The sequence below is a fragment of the Cetorhinus maximus genome, chromosome 7 (assembly GCF_964194155.1).
Source record: "Cetorhinus maximus chromosome 7, sCetMax3.hap1.1, whole genome shotgun sequence".
NCBI lineage: Eukaryota > Metazoa > Chordata > Chondrichthyes > Lamniformes > Cetorhinidae > Cetorhinus > Cetorhinus maximus.
The window spans coordinates 53,880,647-53,902,118 of record NC_135885.1 but is presented as its reverse complement, the minus strand read 5'-3'; the positions used below and the strand labels follow the sequence as shown (position 1 = coordinate 53,902,118).

Here is a 21,472-nt window from a genome sequence, read left to right as displayed (position 1 = left end):
GTAAAATGTATTAGAACCAAGAAAAAAAAAATCAACTTTCTGATTACATTACAATAATGAGAGTTATAGCAGTCCAACTGGGATCAACAAACTTAGCATATATCACGGATACAGCTTGGGAAGTTCCTGGTCTTGAAGGTTCATCTACTTAGAGGATAAATTCACTGCATAGAATTACACTAAGCATGCTGCCAGCCATTCTGTTTCTCATATTAACTGTCTGCTTCAACAATAAAAACATAGGATGATCAATGCATTAAGGACTGAAGGTCAATCCAGTGTTTTTAAATGTGCAATTATGCACAATTGTTCTATTGGAAAGGTTTTTTGCCATGTTCATCATCTTTCAGGAGGGAATATTTACTATCCAGCAGCTACTACATCTGTTGAAGCAGGAAGTCTTGCAGTTCTTACAGTATGGATTATTTTTAAAAATAGATTTGCACAGGTGTTGGAATAATGAGATTTATTCCATCATCCTCCAAGTTCAAATATCTTACAATGACAGTGCCCCTTGAGCATTTAAGACAAGAAGCTGCAAAGCAACAAGAACAAATTTTTAAAAAGCTTTATTTATATCTCAATATTAATATTCAGCACTGCATTGAACTCCAAATCATTCCATGGTGCATTATAAATTGAGATTCAATGTTATGTAAGCAACACTAAGAATACACTACAAAGAGACATAAACAAAAACAAATCATGGTTAGTAGCAAATCTGATACCCCATGTATTCCTATATTCTCCATATGATAAGGTTGCTTTAATTGTAAAGGATATGAAGAATAATCTATTCACCTGTGATAAAGATGACAAGGAATTATTTATCCATTCTCAAACTAATGATGAACATTTAGCAAATTCAAGTGCTTTACAGAAATAGTCCACAGTTAAAACCTGTGGAATGGGATTAGAACAATAAAAACATTTCAATTCCACGCAAAAGACTGTTAGAGGATGGATAATGAATTTGACTTTTTGTTTTCTTTGTATAATGTTGTGGAGTTAAATGTTTATACTGGTATTTTCAGGTTCCTCATTTTAACAACTGAGGTATTTTACACAATAATAACATAGCAAAAGATCAACAGAGGTTGAAATCCTTGCTTCGCAACTTTATGGTCACAGTTTTGAGTTTGTTTTGGCTGTTAACTGACTCTGCCCAAAATATTTATGTGAAGTTATGTTAATCCTCAACAACTTGAAGGAAGAACTTGTGATGGTTCAATGCCTCCAGGAATGGTGGTAAAATGATGGAATGACATTTAGTCTCAGCCTAGGATAAATCAAAATTATACAACAGCAAGTATCAAGATGCCGGGCTTTCTGGATTTTCTATTTACTGTACAAAATGATACCAATTTGTAATTAAACTATTTTTAGTACAGCAAAATCCATATCTTAGATACTTAGACTGCCTTCTCAATGTTTCATGAAAAAATAGTCAGATCTTGACATTAGTTGACGTTTAGAAACTGCCATGATATTTTTAGAAAGAATTCCATCCTCCAGTGCCATGTTTCAAGATACTGTAGCCATTTTGCTGCAATGGGTGACATTATTCCTTATTTTTAGTACAGTTGTATGGCTTCCACCAATGTGAGAACTGCAGCACTTTCTTCCTCTGATCATCAAAGTTTTCTCTGATTGGCTTCCTCCAACATCTTGGCTCCAGGTCTAACATGCCTCCAACTATTTCCTTTAAAGATAAAACAAGCAGTTTACGTCAATGTTTCTTCTGAAAACCTTTATAAATTGTATTTTATTCTTCTTGTGTTACTCTATTTCCCATTTGGCACCCCTATCCCACTCACAATACTTTGACAACTGGGTCAAGGTCAACTTCCTCCCTCTCCTCTGAGATGCTCACTGAGTGCACCCCAAGTTCCCCTTCACCTTCTAATAAGATAGCAATTACTGAAATTTTAAGTCCCACCCTTTATAGTTATTTTGTGATTAAAGAACTTAATTAGCAATAAGGTCTCCTTTTCTATTTTTGATAGCTTTGTTCGTTACAGTTACATTACCTTCATTTGGGTGACTCTGGTAATGCAGTGAACTTCAGTCCCAAATCTATGCTCTCAGCTTCAATGCGCTTGTGAAAAAAGTTGGCATGCTATCTGACTAACTGTTATTAGTTTCTTAGCCAAACTCCTTTTTGTATCACACCTTTCATTAATCATTCTGCTTGCATAGAAGGAATCTAATTGAATGAATGTGAAGTAATATATTTGGGAGAAAAACAACAAATGGGAATATATACTTAATAGAAAGATAGGAGACTAAAAATTTGATGGCCCCCAAAAATGTGAGTGTGGATCTCGATGCTTGATTAACCCATGCCTGTTCAAAGTAGCATTACAAGGCTTTGGTGCAGGAGGTGCACAAGAGGAAAGATGTTCTCTTCTCTTAGGGGGTGCTAGGAGGCCCTCCAGGCAGATACTAAAGCAGCATGCAAACATTGGGCAGCTAGTGTTAAGGGTGCTGAGTGGCTGGCTGCCTGCCTGCCTCAACAGGGGGTGCAAGTTCGAATGAGATAGCACCACTTAAAGCCAGCCTCTTAAACGCAAGGTACATTCTGCCAACAGCAAGAGCAAAAATGGTGAAAAGGCAGTTAATGCACAGGGAGAACATCAAAAAATGGCCGTGGAGCATGCCCCAAAATTCTGCAATTAGCAGAAGGCTTTGGTGCAGCAGGTGCACAAGAGGAAAGATGTTCTCTTCTCTTAGGGGGTGCTAGGAGGCCCTCCAGGCAGATACTAAGCGAACAGAGAAAGCATGTAGGCAACCATCACAAATCAAGCCCCAAGGACCTGGATGCAATGCTGCAAGAAGTTTAATGATCTCACGAGTGGTCAAGGTTAGTGTATGCATGGTATGCATCGTCACAAATGAAGAACTAGCCTCACACGCTGTTCCATTTTACTAATGAAGGATTCTCTCTCACATTGCCCCCTTCACTCAACTACCAACAGTCTCTATCAAGTAACTCATAACCCACATTCATAGTTTCATCTCACCTTAACACTGCCGAAAGTTGCACACTACGTCTCATAGCTTGCACATGCTTCCAGCTATTTAAGTGTGGGAGACACATCACCCAAACATATTGGATCACATTCACTGACAGTTCTCTCTCTCTTACTGGACAAGATGGTGCGTAAACAGACGCAGCAGTACCTAACTAGTGAAGGGCAGGCACAGTCACATGTCCTCACCTCCATGGAGGAGATGGTGCTGGCAATCATGGCCTGAGGTGGGCTGAATACCATGAAATGTGATGGTATGTTCCTACCTAATCCACCTTCTCATATCCTACTTCCACCTTATCTCACAATCTCTTCTGACTTACATGCTGCAGATGGCATAAGCATACAACTCTTGCTTCCCCTCGCTACCCTTTGTTAAGCATAATCCTACCCTTATGCCTTTATACTTTCAGATACCAAAGAATTGCCGCCAACTGGTCAGGCAGTGGTGTGGGAGGCTGAAGTCTTAGATCAACAAGAGACAGAAGAAGAAGAAACACTGTCATGAAAGCAAAATACTGCAGATGCTGGAGATCTGAAATAAAAATAGGAAGTGCTGAAAAACTCAGCATGTCGGCAGCATCTGTGGAGAGAGAAACAGAGTTAATGTTTCAAGTCCAATATGGCTTTTCTGTGGAACTGAAGAGAGGTAAAAATGTGATGGGTGTTATGCTGCTGAAAAAGAGGAGGGGGGCATCAGGTGGAACAAAAGGTAAGGTCAAGGGTAGGTTAGAGGGCAGAGGGGATTAAATATCAAAGATGTCATGGAACAAAGGGCAAAGGAAGTGGTAATGGTAGTAGTAAAGAAACAAAGTATTAGTCCAGAGTTAATAGCAGAATAAAAATCAGCTGAGTTTGAAAGCAAAAACATGAAAACAAGATACTAATTGGCACTTAGGGTGGGAGAATTCAAAATGGAGGTTAGAATTCATTGTCTGAAGCTGTTGAACTCAATGTTGAGTCTAGAAGACTGTAAAGTGCCTAATTGGATCATGAGGTGTTGCTTCTCCAGATTACATTGGGCTTCATTGGAACATTGCAGCAGGCAGAGGACAGAAATATGAGCATGACAGCAAGATGGTGAATTGAAATGGCAAGCGACCAGAAGGTTGGCTCATGCTTGCAGACTGAGCAAAGGTGTTCCGTGAAGTAGTCACCTAGTCTGTGTTTGGTCTCCCCGGTGTAGAGGAGACCATATTGTGAGCAGTGAACACAGCATGCTAAATTGAAAGAAGTACAAGTAAATCACTGCTTCACCTGGAAGGAGTGGACAGTGAAGAGAGGGGGTAATGGGAATGCACTGTCACTTGGTCTCACATTTGCAGACAGCAATTCAGACAATAGCATCACACAAACCTTAAAGGGTACCATAGATTTAGGGTGTGCACGGGTGCCAGTTCCAGAGGACAAAATCACATACAGGTTCTGCTGCAAGAGACTCAGATGAGGACTTTGATGGGGCAAGCACAAAGAAATGCACGGTGCATTGACAGGCTTGCCAAAAGCTTGCCATCACTGTGAAGGAGCCTGGAGAAATCCAGCTCCAACATAGCACAGGGCTTTGTGCAGAGCATGGTACCCATTCTTTCTAGCATGGAGGTGGTGGTCAACTCCATGAGAGCATCTACAGACCCAACTATGATGCAGTGTCTGATGTCTGATGTTCAGCTTTCATTGCATCTCAAGCAGAAGCCACCCAACATCTGAAGGCTGCAGTGGAAGCCTGGACTGAGGTCATGAAATCTAGGTGTGCTGTGATGAAGACTCAGACTGGTGCCATCATGGCTGCAGATATCAGCGCTCAAAGGGGCTTGCAGGCTCACAGTAGTCTATCAATTTGTGCTGCAGCAGATTCCTTGGATTTCTGAGGCATTACCCTGGCAGAATAGCAGTGGCTCCACAGAGCACATATCTGCTGTCCTCTCTCAGAATGATAGCATTTGTGCTCCCACCACTGCCACGCCACCAGTGCCCATGCTGTTGCTTGTCAGCCAGCTAGCCAGCCAGCCCAAACTCCTGCCACTCATGTCAAGGTGGCGCAGTTCAAAGCTGGGTCTACTAGGCCACACAGCTGCTCGAAGATGTTCTACAAGACCCACTGAAAGTCAGCAGCCTTCCACCAGCCATCCGGTAGCAACTGCAGTAGCACTGCACAGGAGTACTAGGCCAGACAAAGGCATATGGAAGACAGGCATCAAGGAAGTGCACAAGGGTGATTAGTTGAGTCTTGTATGAAATATTCAATGTTTTGCTAGATAAAGTTGGTATGGAATGCTGTTTTGTGGTGGCTTTTATCTCAGGATTGTGGTCAAGAGAACACTTACAGCCCATAACAAGGGGATGGTAGGTGTGGGACTGTTGTATAATGGGGATCCTGGGAATTTTGTTCACAGGAATTGAAGTTAAGTGAGATGCTCATGGACAGAGCATCCAAAAGGTGGCTGTGTCAGCAGCTGCCTCCTTCTGAAATGGTCATTAAATCCATGGTGGGAAGGGCTGTGCCCTCATGGTACTAAGCTTGTGGAGGATGCAGCAGACCACCATCTGGCTAAGACACACATGCACTCCCTTTCATTCCACAGCCCAAAGGGGACGGCTACCGTAGCATCCACGTCTGGGAGCAAGTGGTGTGCTCAGGGTCCTTGCAGTCACAAAGAACACCTTTCCCAAGTGCAGAACCTCTACCTGCAGACTTCAACTATAACCAACACTTCAAAATATTTAGAACTTTCATGAACTCAAACAGAGCCAGTAGAAAGTAAGGAGCAACAAACCTACAAGTTGATGACGATCTCTTTAAAGCGCTGGTGGGGGCCCCTCCCTGCTGCTGAACACATATTCAGCTGTGCGAGGTTAAGAGAGGGTGTTAATTAGAACGGCAAAATCGAAATTGCCAGCGCTGGAGTCAAATCAATGTTGCACATTGACCAACGTCACAATCTGTTTACTCTGCACACCTCCAATGTATACTTCTATTGCCAAGGTGGTGTTCAGCTAGAATATTGTTTAGTACCAAATCAGCACTTGCAGCACTGAAATTACAGCCACAAAGAAGCCCAATATTGTGGCCTCGAAATTATGTGGATGGGGTATAGGAGAGAATTGCATAATTAGGGATAGACTATTTCCTCTCATTGGAGAATCAGTGACAAGGGGCCTTTATTTTAAAATGTTTACTAAGAGGTTGAGAGGTTAGAAGAAATGCTTCTGTGCACAGCATAGAATGCTTCAACCAATCCCAACTGTGGAAAAGCAGAGACTATTGAGTGAATTAAGAGAATGTTGAATAAATGCTTCAAGTAGAAGGTATAGGACAGGGGAAAAATAATGAGTCTGTGGAATTTATTTTGTATTTTTCTGGAAAAATATCCCAGCTCAGACTTAATAGGCTGAGTGGTTCTAAGTTTCTATCTGCTTTCCTGTCAGAGACACAGTAAACACATTGCACATGCCTAGGCATGATACAATGCCTAAGAAACAGTGCATATAGGGAGAACCATTTGCAGTTTCTCAAACCTGGCCAAATGTGTGTCAGCCCTGACAGATTATCAGGAGTGTTACTCAGCTTTAATTACTTATTTAATTTGAAAATGTTTTTTATTTACCAGATATTAGCAATTCAACAGCCATCAAAATTAAATGAAAACATTCTGTTCTTCTAGTATCTCAGCACTTAATGGATTAAAATCTCACATTTTATTGGAACTGTATATTTTGATGAGCACCACTGATTTGAAAAGAGTAAACCTTTAAAATACAAGATTAAATTAGATGCTTTAAACAAACTTGCTGAGCTGAGAGTAGAACTATCAAGGTTAACATGGAGGAGGATTGGTGCAGCGCCAAGCTGTCAGCTGAGGCTTGATTCTGGCAGCTCTGAAAACATCTGGGTTTTGTTTGCTGGAGACTTGCTTGTAGTTCATGAGGGCTCTCCTCTTGGTTGCAGTAACTGACTCATTTCAGTCCAATAAGCCTCAAACCAGTCAGCATTCCTCTGATCTCTTTTCCCATATGCAGTAAGTGCAGAGTGGCAGATGGTGACATGCAGATGATCCCACTTTGACACTGCACTCAAGCCTTGGATGTTATTGTCCAAAAGAGCCCGGTCAAGGATGTTGAGGAACTCCTGGATCCCTTCTGGGTCTGTGGTACAACAAGTGTTGATCTGAGGATGACCTTTCTTCTTGGAGTGGTATAGCCTCCTTGGCTGAAGCCTGACTGTGCTACACACCATGGAGTCGTCAGTGTCACAGTGAGCACTGTGAGAACTGAGAGTGGTGAGCACATTGGTGAGGGCAGTATGCCTGGTGATGATAAGGTCTAGCTGGTGCTAGTGGCATGATCTTACATGTCTCACGGCTTGGTTTGGAAGTAGCTGTTCATCACAGAGTCCATGGTAACAGCATTGCTCCAGCAACCTCTGTCCATTTTCATTTATTTTGCCAATTCCTTGGTGCCCTATGCACATTAGCCAAGCTGTGTAGTTGATACCCACCCTGTGTTCTTAACACCCTCCTTTAGAGTAGTGATGCATGGACAACTTATGCAAGTCAAGGAAAGCGGCTGAACAGCTTCCACCTCCGCTGTCTCAGACAAATATTGGACATCTCATGACAGGACAAAGTGCTGAATATGTAAGTACACCAGTGTGCAGGGATCTCCAGCATGTTTGCCCTCTTGAGTCAGTGACGACTCCGTTGGCTGGGTCACATGCACCAAATGGATGACAGCCGCATTTCCAAAGACATGCTCTATGGCAAGCTTGCTATCAGCATGAGACCAGCAAACCCCCACGTCTGCAATATAAGTACATTTGTAAGCGAGACATCAAGTTGACCAGGATCAGAGTCAATGCATGGGAAGTCCTTACTGCTGATCAGAGCACCTGGAGACAAGTAGTCAGGAAGGGCATTGGAAAAAACAGATGACAAAACAAATGACCAAATTGCGGAAGAGAGCGCCCAGCAGAAGTAAAAAACATCAGTCGACCTCAAGCCAACGTTATTCACCTGTGCCAGCTGCAGAAAGAACTGCCCCTCTATAGAGTCGGCCTCTATAGCCACAACACATGATGTTCAATCCAGAAGTGACATTCACCCCAGACTCGGTCCATTATTTCCTGAGAAGGACAGATGCCTACTATGGAGCAGCAGTCTTAAGTATTTCCCTGAAATCACCTGGTGACCAAATCATCATACCTCATACAGCCCAACATAACAGCAACAAGAACTTGTTATTTGAATGACAAATTCAATATACCATAATTAGCATGGCATCTTAGGGAGCTAATAAGTTCACCATTTTATGATCTTTTTTACTGATTGAATTTTTTCCAAGATGATTTATGGAAACATCAAGTTCAGCGTTTATGCCATCAAGCTCCATAGCAATACAAGTTATCAATAACTAGGGGTTACCTTTCCAAAATAAAAAGGAAACTTCTCTTCATTTTCAATGACGTGAGCAAATCCCCCTTGGAGACCAAAATCCACAGAAAAATAAGGGAGACCTTTAGGAACCTGAAAGAAAGTAATTATTAATATTGATGAGTCTTTTTATGTAATATTGACATTGTGGCATGTAGATGCCTGCATCTGAAAGAATACAGGCAATGTTGGGGTTGAAATACCCAAGAACTGTTGATTTACTCTTGGTTCAAGTTTGGTCTAAACTGTGTCATGAAAGTATAATGATTTTCTTAATATTTTTCTGGTTTATCGTAAAGTAGGTTTATGGGGGTAAGCATAGTTAGGTCTGTTTGTATGAGATTTAATTACATTTGGAGTCAAGTAGACTGCAAGCTTTAACGCATCAAAAGAAGCTAGGTGCTTGACATGCTAATAAGTAAACATGGTTGGGTTTTAGCATGTAAGGTGTGAAGGGAATTTGCATTTTTAGATAGATGAAGGGGGAATTTGGATTTCAAAGGGATTTTAATCTGTTTACAATTAGCCAGATAAGCAAGGCTAAGGAATGTGTTTATTTTTCCCAAAGGTTACTGACATTAAATAGTAGCAACATGAAAGTTTTTATACTGTGAGGAGTATACAGTTTCAAAGACATATGAAACAATAGAATTTACGTATTAAAAAAAGAAACATATAAAAGAGAATAAGGCTGTGTGTCAGGAGAAGGCATTGTGAAATCTAACAGAAGTGTGTGAAGTAGCCTTAATGAAGACTTCAGTATTTGTGCAGAAGTCTGCTGTCTTGCAAAACTGGAGAAAAGCCATTGGGAATTCCACTGTCCGGGGTATTGTGTTAATTTGCTGGGTCTGTTTAAAATCTAAAATCTATTTTTGGACCGTTGCCTTTTTGGACTGTTGCCTGGGAGTCAGGTTAATTAGGAATTTTAGGAATTATTATAGTAGTAATATGTAGTCCTATGCATGTGCTTGAAATCTTTTCTTTTGTTAATAAATATTTTAATTTAGTTTTTAAAAGTCTCTAAAAGTCTTGGTGGACTTAATACTTCTGAATTCAGTGCATGCATCTCGAACTAAATACAAATAGCAAAACCGTTGTAATAGCGCGATCAAGTTTCCCTCGTGGATTTGGTCCACCTGTAACACATCATCTGCTGCTTCATAACAACTGATAGTCAACAGAGAGGAGGCTTTCATCCTGTGAGGGTCCTATATGAAATAAAGTCATGTAGTTTGAAAGCAAAAAACAGAAAACACTTGATTTGGCCTTCTATAGCCTTGGCTATCGAAGGAAGATTTGCATGTCCTAGACTCTACAATTTTCTTTTGCCCTAGCCAATGTTAAAAATTCCTGCAGTTTACTTAAGTATTCTTCCCAAACTGGCACCACTGCTGCTCAGTTAATGATGTACTGAAAGCAGTTTGTGACAAGTGAGGCGGTTCTGTTTACGTTAGATTAATTATTGAATTTCCCGCCTGCTGGGCACAGCACACAGAATAAAGGCCAGTTACTACTGGTGGCTTCTGCAACTTGATAAAATTATATGTTACAATCTGGTGAATATTTACATTACAACCTGGTGGATACTCACACCTATATAAAAGAGTACAGATGCATAGTGTGGTTAATTGCTACAATTATACTTAGTTGTGGACCCAGGTATTATGTCATCTTAGGTATACATACTGAGTCAGAAGATTATAATTCAAGCCCAACTCAGTGCAGTACTGAAGGACTGAAGGCATTGCCATCTTTTCAATAAGATGTAAACTAAGACCCTCTGTTTTTTCAGATGGATATAAAATATCTCACTGTAGCATTTGAAGAGGGGCTGGGGAGTTCGCTCTGTTTAGAACAAGCAGCTCACTGGTTCTACTGAAATGTGACTCAGGCCTCGAAATGGTTCCAGCCTCTTTACTCCCAGCATTGGTGGTCAGGAGGCACAATCCACTGATCATTTGGCTTAAAATTAACCTGTAACCAATTGTTTTCTCAACCTTCATGTTTTCTCAACAGATTGAAAAGAAAAAATGGTTGTTGAAGTAGGAAAAGAATCATTCAAAGATATCCAAGAAAAGAAAATCCCATGAGCTTTATAACAGGGATATAAAAAGGCGAACACTTTCCTATTCATGCGTTGTTCAGCGTTGGATTTTTGCTTGTGATGGCCTTGTTGAGAAACCAAAATAATTCCCTTCTCCTCAGTGACACATTCAGCACCAATGTGCCTTATATTAAACGCAGAGACCCTGTTTCATTTCTGTGATATTGGGTCCAAAATCCAATTTAATTGGAATTACAATCCCCACTCCTCATAGTGGACATTAGTGTCAATGCAATTTGTCTGCTATACACACTGGCCAGTATATTCAACATTCCACTAGTAGAAGCTTTTCATTTCACACTGAGTATAATCATTATAGCTTCCCTGGATGACAAAAGGGATAGAGCAAGATGAAGCAGAAATGGGTGCATATGACAGATGTCATCTGGATAGTACAATTGAGAAGCAGGTTCAATATAGAAGGCTCAGAGAAGAACTGAAATAAAAAACAAATCAGAGAAGCATAACAAGACAAGAATTAGGAGCAAGAGTGGGCCATTCGACTCTTTGAGCCTGCTCCGCAATTTGGTAAGATCGTGGCTGATCTGATTGTAGCCTCAATTTGACTTTCCTGTCTGCCTCCATAACTCTCGACTCCTTTGTTGATCTATAATCTAACTCAGCCTTGAATATTTCAGTGAACCAGCATCCACTGCTCTCTGAGGAAGAGAACTCACAGACCCATGACCCTCAGAGAAAAAAAATTCTCCTCATCTCAGTGCTAAAAGGGAGGCTCCTAATTTTTAAACTGTATCCTCTAGTTCTAGACTCACCCACAAGGGGAAACATCCTCTCAGCATTCACCCTGTCAAGTCATTTCAGGATCTTATATGTTGTAATAAGATCACCTCTCATTCTTCTAAACTCAATGGGTAGAGGCTCAACCTGCTCACCCTTTCCTTATAAGATAACCCTTTCATCACAGAAATCAGTGGAGTGGAACCTTCTCTGAACTTCTTTCAATGCAATTATATCTTCTCTTGAGTAAAGAGACCAAAACTGTACACAGTACTCTGTACTGTACACAGCAATCCAAGGCCCTGTACAGCTGCAGCAACACTTCCTTACTTTCATACTCTATTTCCCTTGCAATAAGTGGTAACATTCCATTTGAACGTAAGAAATAGGAGCAGGAGTAGACCACACAGCTCACTGAGCCTGTTCCACCATTCAATCATGACCGATCTTGGGCTTCAACTCAATTTTCCCGCCCACTCCCCATATTCCTTAATTCCCTGAGACACCAAAAATCTGTCTATCTTAGCCTTAAATACAAAAATACGAAATAGGGGCAGAAGTAGACCATTCGGCCCCTTGAGCCTGCTCCACCATTCATTAAGATCATGGCAGATTTTTTGTGTATCAAATTCGACGTTCCCATCTATCCCCGGTAACCTTTGATTCCCTTGCCTAACAAGAATATATCTACCTCTGCCTTAAAAATATTCAATGACCCCACCTCCACCTCTTTCTGAGGTAGAGCGTTCCAAAGTTGCACAACCACCTGAGAGAAACAGTTTCTCCTCATCTCTGTCATAAAAGGGTAACCCCCAATTTGAAAACAGTGGCCCCTAGTTCTGGACTCACCCACATCCTTTCCACATCCACCTTGTCAAGACCGTTAAAGATCTTATATACTTCAATCAAGTCACCCCTTACTCTTCTAAACTCCAGTGGAAACAAGCCCAGTCTGTCCAAACTATCTTCATAAGACAACCCGCTCATTCCAGGTATCAGTCTAGTAAACCTCCTCTGAACTGCCTCCAATACATTTACATCATTCCTTAAATAAGGAGACCAAAACTACACTAAGTATTCAAGATGTGGTCTCACCTATGCCCTGCATAAGTGAAGCACAACATCCTTACTTTTATGTTCAATTCCTCTTGTATAGAAGATAGCATTCCATTAGCCTTCTTAATTACTTGCTGTACCCACATACTAACATTTTGTGACTCATGCACTAGAACACCTAAATCCCTCTGCACCTTGGAATTCTGCAGTCATAATACTCTGCTTTTTTTTCCCTTCCTTCTAACTTCACATTTTCCCACATCTGCCAGATTTTTGCTCATTCACTCAACCTATCTATATCCGTCTGCAATTTCTTACGTCTTCTTCACAACATAATTTCCTACCTATCTTGGTGTCATCTGCAAATTTAGCTACCATGCCTTCACTTCCCTCATCTAAGTCATTGATGCAAATTGTAAAAAGTTGAGGCCCCAGCACAGACCCCTGCAGGATTCCACTCGTCACATCCTGCCAATCAGACAAAGACCCATTTATGCATACTCTCTTTTCTGTCAGGCAGCCAAACTTCTATCCATGGTAATATGTTACACCCCCTACACCACGAGCTTTTATTTTCCGCAATAACTTTTGATGTGGCACCTTATCAAATGCCTTCTGGAAATCCAAGTACAGTGTGTTTACAGGCTCCCCTTTATCCACAGCACATGTTACTCCTTCCTTCAAAGAACTCTATTAAATTGATTAAACATGGTTTCCCTTTCACAAGACCATGCTGACTCTTCCCAACTACGTTGAGTTTTTCTAAGTGCCCAGCTATAACCTCATTAGTGAACGATTCTAGGACCTTTCCCACAACAGATGTCAAGCTGACTGGCCTATAGTTTCCTGTTTTATGCCTCCCTCCCTTCTTGAATTTGCTACTTTGCAGTCTGATGGAACCTTTGCAGAATCCAGCGAATTTTGGAAAATCAACACCAACGCATCTACTAGCTCATTAGTCACCTCTTTTAAGGCCCTAGGATGAAGTCCATCAGGACGTGGAAACTTGTCAGCCCGCAGCTCCATCAGTTTTTGCTCAGTACTGCTTTCCTAGTGATTGCAATTTCACTAAGTTCCTCTCTCCGCTCCACTTCTTGATTTATAGATATTACTGGAATGTTTTTAGTATCCTCTATAGTATAGAGAGCAAAATACTTGTTCATTTCATCTGCCATTTCCTTAGTATCTACTATTAACTCCCCATTCTCATTCTCTAGAGGACCAACACTTACTTTACTTACTCTTGCTATCCGTTTTTATATTTCTAGCTAGCTTCCTCTCATACTCTAATTTCTTTCACCTGATTAACCTTTTAGTCATTCTCTGCCATTCTTTAGATTTTGACCAATCATCTGACCTGTCACTCACCTTTGTGCAGTTACATGCCTTTTCCTTAAGTTTGATGCTTTCGTTAACTTCTTCAGTTAACCACGGATGGTAGGTCCTCCACTTAGAATTTTTCTTTATAGTAGGAATATACTTATTTTGAAATATCCCCTTAAATGTCTGCCATTGCTTCCCTATTGCTCTATCCCCTAGCCTAGCAACCCAGTTCACTTCCGCTAGCAGAGCTTTCATGCCCATATAGTTGCCCTTAAACTCATCTCACTTCCTCCAAATAAAAGGTGTGGATATGGTTACCCGCATGGGCCCCCAGTTATGCCTGTCTCTTTATGGGGTATGTGGAACATTCCTTGTTCCAGTCCTACTCAGGCCCCCTCCCACAACTCTTTCTTCGGTACATCGATGACTGTTTCGGTGCCACTTCATGCTCTCATCTGGACCTGGAAATTTTTAAATTAATTTTGCTTCCAATTTCCACCCCTCCATCACTTTCACATGGTCCATCACTGACATTTCCCTCCCCTTCCTTGACCTCTCAGTCTCAATTTCTGGTGATAGACTGTCCACCAATATTCATTACAAGCCCAACGACTCCCACAGCTACATCCACTACAACTCCTCATACCCTGCTTCCTGTAAGGACTCCATCCCATTCTCTCAGTTCTTTCACCTCCATCACATCTGTTTCGATGATGCCACTTTCCAAAACAGTGCTTCTGACATGTCTTCCTTCATCCTTAACCGAGGTTTCCCACCCACTGTGGTTGACAGGGCCCTCAACAGTGTCTGACACATCTCCCGTGCCTCTGCCCTCGCACCTTCCTCTCCCTCCCAGAACCATGATAGGGTCCCTCTTGACATCACTTTTCACCCCACCAGCCTCCGCATTCAAAGGATCATCCTCCGCCATTTCCACCAACTCCAGCACGATGCCACCACCAAACACATCTTCCCTTCCCCCTCCGTGTCGGCATTCCGTAGGGACCATTCCCTCTGGGACACCCTGGTCCACTCCTCCATCACCCCCTACACCTCAACCCCCTCCCATGGCACCTTCCCATGCAATCGCAGAAGGTGCAACACCTGCCCCTTTACTTCCCCCCTCCTCACCATCCAAGAGCCCAAACACTCCTTTTCAAGTGAAGCAGCATTTCACTTACACTTCCCTCAATTTGGTCTACTGCAATCGCTGCTCCCAATGCGGTCTCCTCTACACTGGAGAGACCAAACGCAGACTGGGTGACCGCTTTGCGGAACACCTTCGGTCTGTCTGCGAGCATGACCCAGACCTTCCTGTCGCTTGCCATTTCAACACACCATCCTGTTCTCATGCCCACATGTCCGTCCTTGGCCTTCTGCAATGTTCCAGTGAAGCCCAACGCAAACTGGAGGAACAGCACCTCATCTTCTGATTAGGTACTTTACAGCCTTCCGGACTTAATATTGGGTTCAACAGCTTCAGATCATGAACTCTCTCCTCCATCCTCACCCCTTTTTGATCCCCTTTTAACAAATATTTATTTTTTAATTTTTATATATACATTTTTTCCCCACCTATTTCTATTATTATTTTAAAAATTTATTTCCATATTGTTTTATCCCCACCTTTTAGCCTGTTTTGATATTTTCTCCCACACCTCACCCCCACTAAGGCCATCTGTCACTTGCTCATCCTGCTTTCTACTCTTAATGTAACCATTAGCACCTCCTTTAGCCAGTATCACCACCATCAACACCCCTTCGATCTTTTGTCCATGACATCATTTGCAATCTCTCCTTTGCCTCCACCTATCACTGGCCTTCTATCCAGCTTCATCTGCTCCACCCCCCTTAAACAGTATATATTTCACCACATTTCTACTTCTCTTTAGTTCTGAAGATGAGTCATCTGGACTCGAAACGTTAACTCTGTCTTTCTCTCCACCGATGCTGTTAGACCTGCTGAGTTTTTCCAGCAATTTTTGTTTTTGTTTCAGATTTCTAGCATCCGCAGTATTTTGCCTTTAACCTATTTCCCCAGTTCACTTTACCAACAACTTAGGCAGGATGAGGAAGGAGGATCTGCATGGTCAGTTTGATGAGCTAGGCGCCAAATTGAGAAGCAGAACCTCAAAGGTAATAATTTCTGGATTATTGCCTGAGCCATGTGCAAATTGGCATAGCACAAATAAGATTAGAGAAATGAATGCGTGGCTCAAAGACTGGTGTGGGGGAAGTGGGTTCTGGTTTGTGGGGTACTGGCAACAGTATTGGGGAAAGTGAGATCTGTACCATTGGGGCTGTCTATACCTGAGCTGTGCTGGGGCTGGTGTCCTCATGAGCTGCATGATTAGGGAAGTAGATAGGGTTTTAAAGTGAATAGTGAGGGCAAGGGATCAAATTTTGGAAGATGTAATAAGCCAAAAAGAGTAGAGACAAGGCAAGAGAGAAAGGTATTAATATGGGAAATGATAAACAGACTATGACAGGAAGGGACAGAGAGTACAATTCTAAGAGCAATTCAGATGAGGCTAGATGCTACAAAAATAATAAAAGGATGAAACTAAAGGCTCTGTATCTAAATGCACGTAGCATTCAAAACAAAACAAATGAACTGACAGCGCAAATAGAAATAAATAAGTATGATCTGAAAGCCATTACAGAGACATGGCTACACGATGACATAGATTGGGACCTGAATTTGAAGGGTGCCTGGCATTTAGGAAGAACAGGAAGTTAGGAAAAGGTGGAGGGGTGGCTCTGTTAATTAATGATGGTATTAGCACATTAGAGAAGAATGACCTAAGTTCAGGTAACCAGGATGTAGAAGCGTTTTGGGTTGAGATAAGGAATGATAAAGGCAAGGAGTCACTTGTGGGAGTGGTGTACAGGCCCCCTAATTGTAACTACAGGGTAGGACAGAGTATGAAAGAAGAGATAGTGGGAGCTTGCCAGAAAGGTACAGCAATAATCATGGGGGATTTTAGTCTACATATAGACTGGAAAAATCAGATGGGCAAAGGTAGCATAGATGAGGAGTTCATAGAATATTTTTGGGATAATTTCTTAGAACAGCACATTCTGGAGCCAACCAGAGAGTGGGCTATACTAGACCTGGCATTGAGCAACAAGATAGGATTAATTGATAAACTCATAGTGAAGGCACCTCTAGGTAGCAGCGATCATTATATGATTGAATTTTACATTCATTTTGAGGGAGAAATGAATGCATCGAAAACTAGTACTTTAAGCTTAAATAACGACAATTATGAGGGCATGAAAGCAGAGTTAGCTAAAATGAACTGGCGAATGAGGTTAAGGGATAGGTCAATAGAGGTTCAGTGGCAGACATTTAAAGGGATATTTCGTAATAAACAGAATAAATACATTCCAATGAGAAAGAAAAATTCCAAGGGGAATTAACTAAAAAAGTTAAAGACAATATAAAACTTTAAGAAAAAGCATATAATTACGCAAAGACGGGTGGCAGGTCAGAAGATTGGAAAGAATATAAAGAACAGCAAAGGATGACAAAAAGACTAATAAAGAGGGAAAAATTAGAGTATGAGAGAAAGCTAGCTAATAATATAAAGACGGATAGTAAGAGTTTCAATAGATATTTAAATAAGAAACAAGCCAACAAAGTGAGTGTTGGTCCTATAGAAAGTGCAACTGGGGAATTGATAATGGAAACTAGGGAGGTGTCGGATCAATTAAAGAGGTACTTCGCTTCTGTTTTCACTATACAGGATGCAAGTAACATGCCAGAAATAGCTGCAAATCAGGAAATGGAGGGAGGGGGGTACTCAGGAAAATTACAATCACCAGGGAAGTGGAATTAAGCAAATTGTTGGGGCTGCGGGCTGACAAATCCCCAGGTCCGGATGTACTTCACCCTAAGGTCTTGAAAAAAGTGGCTGGTGAAATTGTTGGTTGAAAGATGCATTGGGTTTAATTTTCCAAAATTCCCTTGATTCGGGGAAGGTTCCTTTAGATTAGAAAATAGATAATGTAACTCCTTTATTCAAAAAAGGAAGGAGACAGAAAGCAGACTACAGGCCAGTTAGTCTAACATCTGTCATAGGGAAAATGTTAGAAGCTATTATTAAAGATGTTATAGCAGGGCACTTAGAAAAATTCAACGCAATCAAGCAGAGTCAACATAGTTTTGTAAAAGGGAAATCGTGTTTAACCAATTTATTAGAGCTCTTTGAAGGAGTCATATGTGCTGTGGATGTACTGTACTTAGATTTCCAGAAGGAATTTGATAAAGTGCCACATCAAATATCAACTATTGCAGAAAATAATAGCTCATGGTGTAGGGGGTAACATATTGGAATTGATTGAAGATTGGCTAGCTAACGGGAAGCAGAGAGTTGGCATATATGGGTCTTTTTCTGGTTGGCAGGATGTGAGGAGTGGTGTGCCACAGGGATCAGTGCTGGAGCCTCAAATTTTTGCAATTTATATAGACGATTTTAATGAAGGGACCAAAGGAATGGTTGCTAAATTTGCTGACAACACAAAAATATGTAGGTAAGTAAATTGTGAAGAGAATGAAAAGAGGCTAAAAAGTGACATAGATAGGTTTAGTGAGTGGGCAAAGATCTGGCAAATGGAGCATAATGTGGGCAAATGTGAAATCGTTCATTTTGGCAAGAATAAAAAGATTATCTAAATGGTGAGAGATTGCAGAGCTCTGAGATGCAGAGGGATCTGGGCATCCTAGTGTACAAATCACAAAAGTAGTATGCAGGTACTGCAGGTAATTAGGAATACCAAGAGAATGTTATCATTTATTATGAAGGGAGTTAATTACAAAAGTAGGGAGGTTATGCTTCAGTTGTACAGGGCACTGGTGACACCACATCTGGAGTACTGTACTGTACTGTACTGGTCTCCTTATGCGGTAGAAGCAGTTCCGAGAAGGTTTACTAGACTAATCCCAGGAATGGATGGTTGTCTTATGAGGAAAGGCTGGACAGGTTAGGCTTGTATCCACTGGAATTTAGAAGAGTAAGAAGAGACTTAATTGAAACCTTGAAGATCCTGAGCGGTCTTGACAGGGTGGATGTGGAGAGGATGTTTCCTCTTGTGGGAGAATCTAGGATTGTTTAAAAATAAGGGGTTGCTCATTTAAGACAGAGATGAGAAGAAATATTTTCTCTGAGAGTTGAGAGTCTTTGGAACTCTCTTCCTCAAAAGGCGAAGGAAGTAGAGTCTTTGAATATTTTTAAGGCAGAGCTACAGATTCTTGATTAACAAGGGGGTGAAAGGTTATCAGGGGTAGGCAGGAATGTGGGGTTGAGGTTACATTCAGATCAGACATGACCTTATTGAATGGCGGAGCAGGCTCAAGGGGCCGAGTGGCCTACTCATGCTCCTAATTTGCGTGTTTGTATGTAACTCTGTCCTCATATCCTTAAAATTCTTCCTCACATCCCCTCCTAAACTTACTGCCCCTTACCTTAAATCTATGTCCCCTGGTTATTGATCCCTCCACCAAGGGGAAAAGTTCCTTCCTGTCTACCCTATCTATGCCCCTCATAATTTTATACACCTCAATCATGCCCCACCTCAATCTCCTCTGCTCCAGGGAAAATAACCCCAGTCTATCCAATCTCTCCTCATAACTAAAACTCACCAGCCCAGGCAACATCCTGGTAAATCTCTTCTGCACTCTCTCTAGTGCAATCACACCCTTCCTATAACGCGGATTCCAGAACTGCACGCAATACTCTAACTGTGGCCTAACCAGCATTTTATACAGTTCCACATAACCTCCCTGCTCTTATATTCTATGCCTCGGCTAATAAAGGCGAGTATCCCATATGCCTTCTTAACCACCTTATCTACCTGTCCCGCTACCTTAAGGGACCGGTAGACATGCACACCAAGGTCCCTCTGATCCTTGGTACTTCCCAGGGTCCTACCATTCATCATGTATTCCCATGCCTTGTTTGTCCTGCCCAAGTGCGTCACCTCACACTTATCTGGATTAATTTCCATTTGCCACTGATCAGCCCGTCTATATCCTCCTGTAATCTAAGGCTATCCTCTTCACTATTTACCACCCCACCAATTTTCGTACCATCCGTGAACTTACTGATCAACCCTCCTACATTCAAGTCTAAATCGTTTATATATACCACAAACAGCAAGGGACCCAACACCGATCCCTGTGGAACCCCACTGGACACAGGCATTCAGTCACAAAAACACCCCTCGACCATCACCCTCTGCTTCCTGCCACTCAGCCAATTTTGGATCCAATTTGCTAAATTGCCTTGGATCCCATGGGCTCTTACCATTGTTATCAGTCTCCCATGTGGGATCTTATCAAAAGCCTTGCTGAAGTCCAAGTAGACTATGTCAAATGCATTGCCCTCATCTACACACCTGGTCAACTCTTCGAAAAATTCAATCAAATTGGTCAGGCATGACCTCCCCTTAACAAAACCATGCTGACTGTCCTTGATTAATCCCTGCCTCTCCAAGTGTAGATTAATTCTGTCCCTCAGAATTGTTTCCAATAGTTTCCCCACCACTGAGGTTAGACTGACTGGCCAACAGTCCCATGGTTTATTCCTTCCTCCCTTCTTGAATAATGGTACCACATTGGCTGTCGTCCAGTCTTCTGGCACCTCTCCTGTGGCCTGAGAGGTATTGAAAATTATTGCCAGCGCCCCTGCCGTCTCCTCCCTTGCTCACTCAACAGCCTGGGATACATTTCATCTGGGCCTGGAGATTTATTTACTTTTAAGCCTGCCAGACCACTTAGAACCTCCTCCCTTTCTATCCTTTCTTATCTCTATCCAAACTGATTCTACATCTTGATCTTCTGAACTAAGGTCATCTCTCATTACTGTACTAATGTGATGCTTAATTGAGATACCCCATCACCTTTTCTTAGCTTCGTGTCTTTGCAAATTGTCTAATACCCTTGAATATTTAGGTCCAAGAGCCTTGGTCACCTTGAAACCATGCCTCTGTCAGGTCATACATATTTATTTATATTTGTGCTATAAAATCATCCGTTTTGTTACGAATGCTCCACACATTCAGTTAGAGCCTTTAAATCTGACTTATTACCATTCTTGTAAACTATGTCCTTATCTGTCAGTGCACTGTTATGTTTATACACTCTGTCCCTTCCTGCCACACACAGATTATCATCACCCATGTCACTAGCTTGCTCCATCGCCTTGCACTTTCTCTTCAACTAACCACATGGTCCCTAGCCCCATTATTTAGTTTAAAGCCCCCTCAATTACCCTAATTGTATGACTCGCTAGAATACTGGTCCCAGCACATTTCAGGTGAAGACCATCCCATCAGTAGAGCTCCCACTTTCCCCAGTACTGGTGCCAGTGCCAAATGAATCAAAACCCATTTCCCCAGACCAAGCTTTGAGCCACGCATTCAGCTATCTAACTTATTTACCCTCTTCCACTTCGCTCATGGTTCATGTAGTATTCCAGAGATTATTATCTTTAAGGTTCTGCTTTGTAATTTAGCTTCTAAACTGATCAGAATCCTTAAGCAGAACCTCTTTCCTGGTCCTATCTATGTCGTTGGTACTCATGTGGACCACGACAGCTGGATGCTCCCCTTCCCACTGCAAGTTCCTCTCCAGCCTCAAGCAGATGTTCTGAACACTGGAACAAGGCAGGCAACAAAGTCTTCTGGACTCTCACTCTTGACTGCACAGAACTATCCCCCTGACTATACGGTCTCCTACTATTACTACATTTCTATTGACTCCCCCTACTTGAACGGCTCCCAGCACCACA

General features: G+C 41.8%; 1 protein-coding gene across 2 annotated transcripts in view; it reads right to left on the bottom strand.

The window, feature by feature from the left end:
* Positions 1-553: 553 nt before the first annotated feature.
* The window catches only part of cwf19l2 (CWF19 like cell cycle control factor 2), a 241,711-nt gene continuing 220,792 nt past the window's right edge, over positions 554-21,472 (bottom strand). For both annotated transcript variants that reach the window (XM_078545514.1, XM_078545515.1), the window contains exons 17-18: positions 8,450-8,551; positions 554-1,702 (exon numbers count right to left, since the gene is read on the bottom strand). In XM_078545514.1, coding sequence (XP_078401640.1) covers positions 1,562-1,702; positions 8,450-8,551 — 243 coding nt within the window. In that variant the 3' untranslated portion in view covers positions 554-1,561. The remainder of the gene's footprint in view (positions 1,703-8,449; positions 8,552-21,472) is intronic.